Here is a 2,628-nt window from a genome sequence, read left to right as displayed (position 1 = left end):
GAAGTCGTTGTTAGGGGAGAGGACACGGTCATATTCAACCTAACAGAATTGAGTAAAAAATTCAATTTTAATTAATAATATTTAAGTAACTTAATATTTCAAAGACTCTGTTTACACTTCTATGAGAGGAAACCCAAGACTAAAACATGACTTACAAAGCAAGAGATGTCACATTAAGCGTTTTTACTTTAACTCCACTCCCGTGGGGATTGTTTTGTGCCAACAATGCATGCAAGCGGTATTTCCACAAAATCCAAAATGGCCTCTGGCGGGAAGGTTGATATTTCTCAACTTCGAAATCTTGTCCGTCAATATATAGACACGCATTTGTACAAAACAGCATTGTTCTGGGCAGACAAAGCCCTTTCCTTGTCCAACGGAGACATCCAAGATGTCTACTGGTTCGCCCAAACGCTATTCTTGACTGGTCAATTCCACAGAGCAGCACATGCGCTGCGGACTCGAGGGGTCATACAAACCACCCTTGCTTGTCGCTATCTCGCTGCAAAGTGCCATGCGGAGCTTAAACAGTGGCAAGAAGCGTTAGAGATCTTGGAAATGGAGCAAAAAGAGTCAGGAGACAAGGATCTTCAAGCAGAGATATGTTTTGTTGGGGGGACCAAGAAACTCGAGAGTGCAGTTTGCTTGCTTAAGGGAAGGGCCTACGAGGCAATGAACAACAGAGGTTTAGCCACCGATTGTTACAAAGATGCTCTTAAAAGCGACGTGCACTGCTTTGAAGCCTTTGATTTGCTTATTTCTCATCATATGCTTACTGAGAAGGAAGAAAGAGAACTATTGATTTCTCTTCCCTTTTCAGAACAGTGCATGCCGGAAGAGGTTGATTTAGTAAAATTCTTGTATGATAGTAAAACAAAGAAATATTCTAAACCTATTGACCCCAAGCTGCCTCCCGGACTTGAGTCTCTACATGATAATCTGGATGTAGTTGCTGCTATGGCTGAGCGACACTTTTACAACTGCAGTTACAGTGATTCGTATAAGATGACTTCAGCAGTCCTAAGCTCTGATCTGTACCATGAGGCAGCCTTACCCATTCACATCACATGCCTGGTTGAATTGAAGAAAACAAACGAGTTATTTTTCCTGGGACACAAGTTAGTGGACAACTATCCACAGAAAGCCGTTGCCTGGTATGCTGTTGGGTGCTACTACTTTGTAATAGAGAAATACGAGCAAGCACGCAGGTACTTTAGTAAAGCTACAACCCTGGAACAGGTCTATGGCCCAGCATGGCTTGCATTTGGTCATGCATTTGCTGCAGAAGGTGAACATGACCAAGCAATGGCAGCCTACTTCACGGCATCCAAACTGATGCCTCGATGTCACTTGCCACTTCTTTACATTGGTCTTGAATATGGCAAGACAAACAATGCTAAACTGGCTGAGAGGTTCCTTGAGCAGGCTTTGGTTCTTTCTCCAGATGATCCCTATGTGAAGCAGGAAATGGGTGTTATAGCTTTTCAAAACAGTGATAACGTCCTCGCTGAGAGGTATTTCAAAGAAGCTCTACAGAAAGCAGAGATGAGCCGTGGAGAAGTTTTGGCTGAAACATGGGAAACCCTTCTCAATAATCTTGGCCATGCTTGCCGCAAACTGGGAAGGTACCAGGAAGCGATACGGTACCATAAGCAGGCACTTGTTTTGATACCAAATAAAGCGTCCTCCTTTTCTGCCCTTGGATTTGTGAACAGTCTTCTTGGGAATCATCATGAGGCTATTGACTACTTCCACAAGGCTTTGGGCATACAGCGAGAAGATACGTTTAGTGTTCACATGCTTGGCGAAACTCTTGAACAGTTAACCCTGGAAGCCAATGCACAGGAGAAAGAGAATAATGATATGAGCATTGAAATGGATGAGAGATCTGATGATGAAAGTGACTGATTGAATATAAATTTAGCATTGCTGCATTGATTATTTAGCTCAATCTCAGTTGAATCAGGAATAGAATAATGATTTTCTCTTCAAACAGGAACTAAACCCGACCCTTAGAAGCGAGCTAAAAGAGAGAACTTTATGTCAATTGAGACTTAGGGTTAGGGTTAGACTAACCCTAACCTAGCCCTTAACCTTAGGGATTGAGACTTTTAGATTTTACTCTGCCAATTAAATAAACAGAATTAATTATATTGGAGGGTAATATGAAGTGCTATTTTATACCCATTCAAACCATGGGTGCATTATCCCTACTAATGGAATTGGGCCCATAAAAGGACAGAGAAAAACTCTGATCAGTGTTCCCACCCGGGTCAGAGTTTTTCTCTGTCCTTGAGTGGGCCCAATTCCATTAGTAGGACTAATGCTTTAATGGTTTACATGGGTAGAAAATGGCACTTCACATTACCCTCCAATATAGTTAATTCTGTTGAAGTATAAGTGCTACACGGCCATCGTTTGCAAAAATGTAACCCTTCCTTGTACTTAATTTTATGATCTGTCTGATTAGGGAAATCCCAAAGTAGCATGTACATGTACATGTAGTCTGATCATCATCATCATCATCAAGTGCTACATGGCCTTCCTTGAACTAATAAATAAGCACCAGACGATTTTACTCGTTAATGGGGGGGAGGTGGGGGGAAATGTAAAGTTCAGGAGTCAATG

General features: G+C 41.9%; 1 protein-coding gene across 1 annotated transcript; it reads left to right on the top strand.

The window, feature by feature from the left end:
• Positions 1-258: 258 nt before the first annotated feature.
• Positions 259-2,571, top strand: LOC138023710 (cell division cycle protein 16 homolog). Its single transcript, XM_068870752.1, has one exon. The coding sequence runs from the start codon at positions 259-261 to the stop codon at positions 1,906-1,908; it is 1,650 nt and encodes a 549-aa protein (XP_068726853.1). The 3' UTR covers positions 1,909-2,571.
• Positions 2,572-2,628: the final 57 nt, after the last annotated feature.

The sequence above is a fragment of the Montipora capricornis genome, chromosome 11, assembly GCF_036669925.1.
Source record: "Montipora capricornis isolate CH-2021 chromosome 11, ASM3666992v2, whole genome shotgun sequence".
Classification (NCBI taxonomy): Eukaryota; Metazoa; Cnidaria; class Anthozoa; order Scleractinia; family Acroporidae; genus Montipora; species Montipora capricornis.
This window is presented reverse-complemented; position numbering and strand designations above follow the sequence as displayed.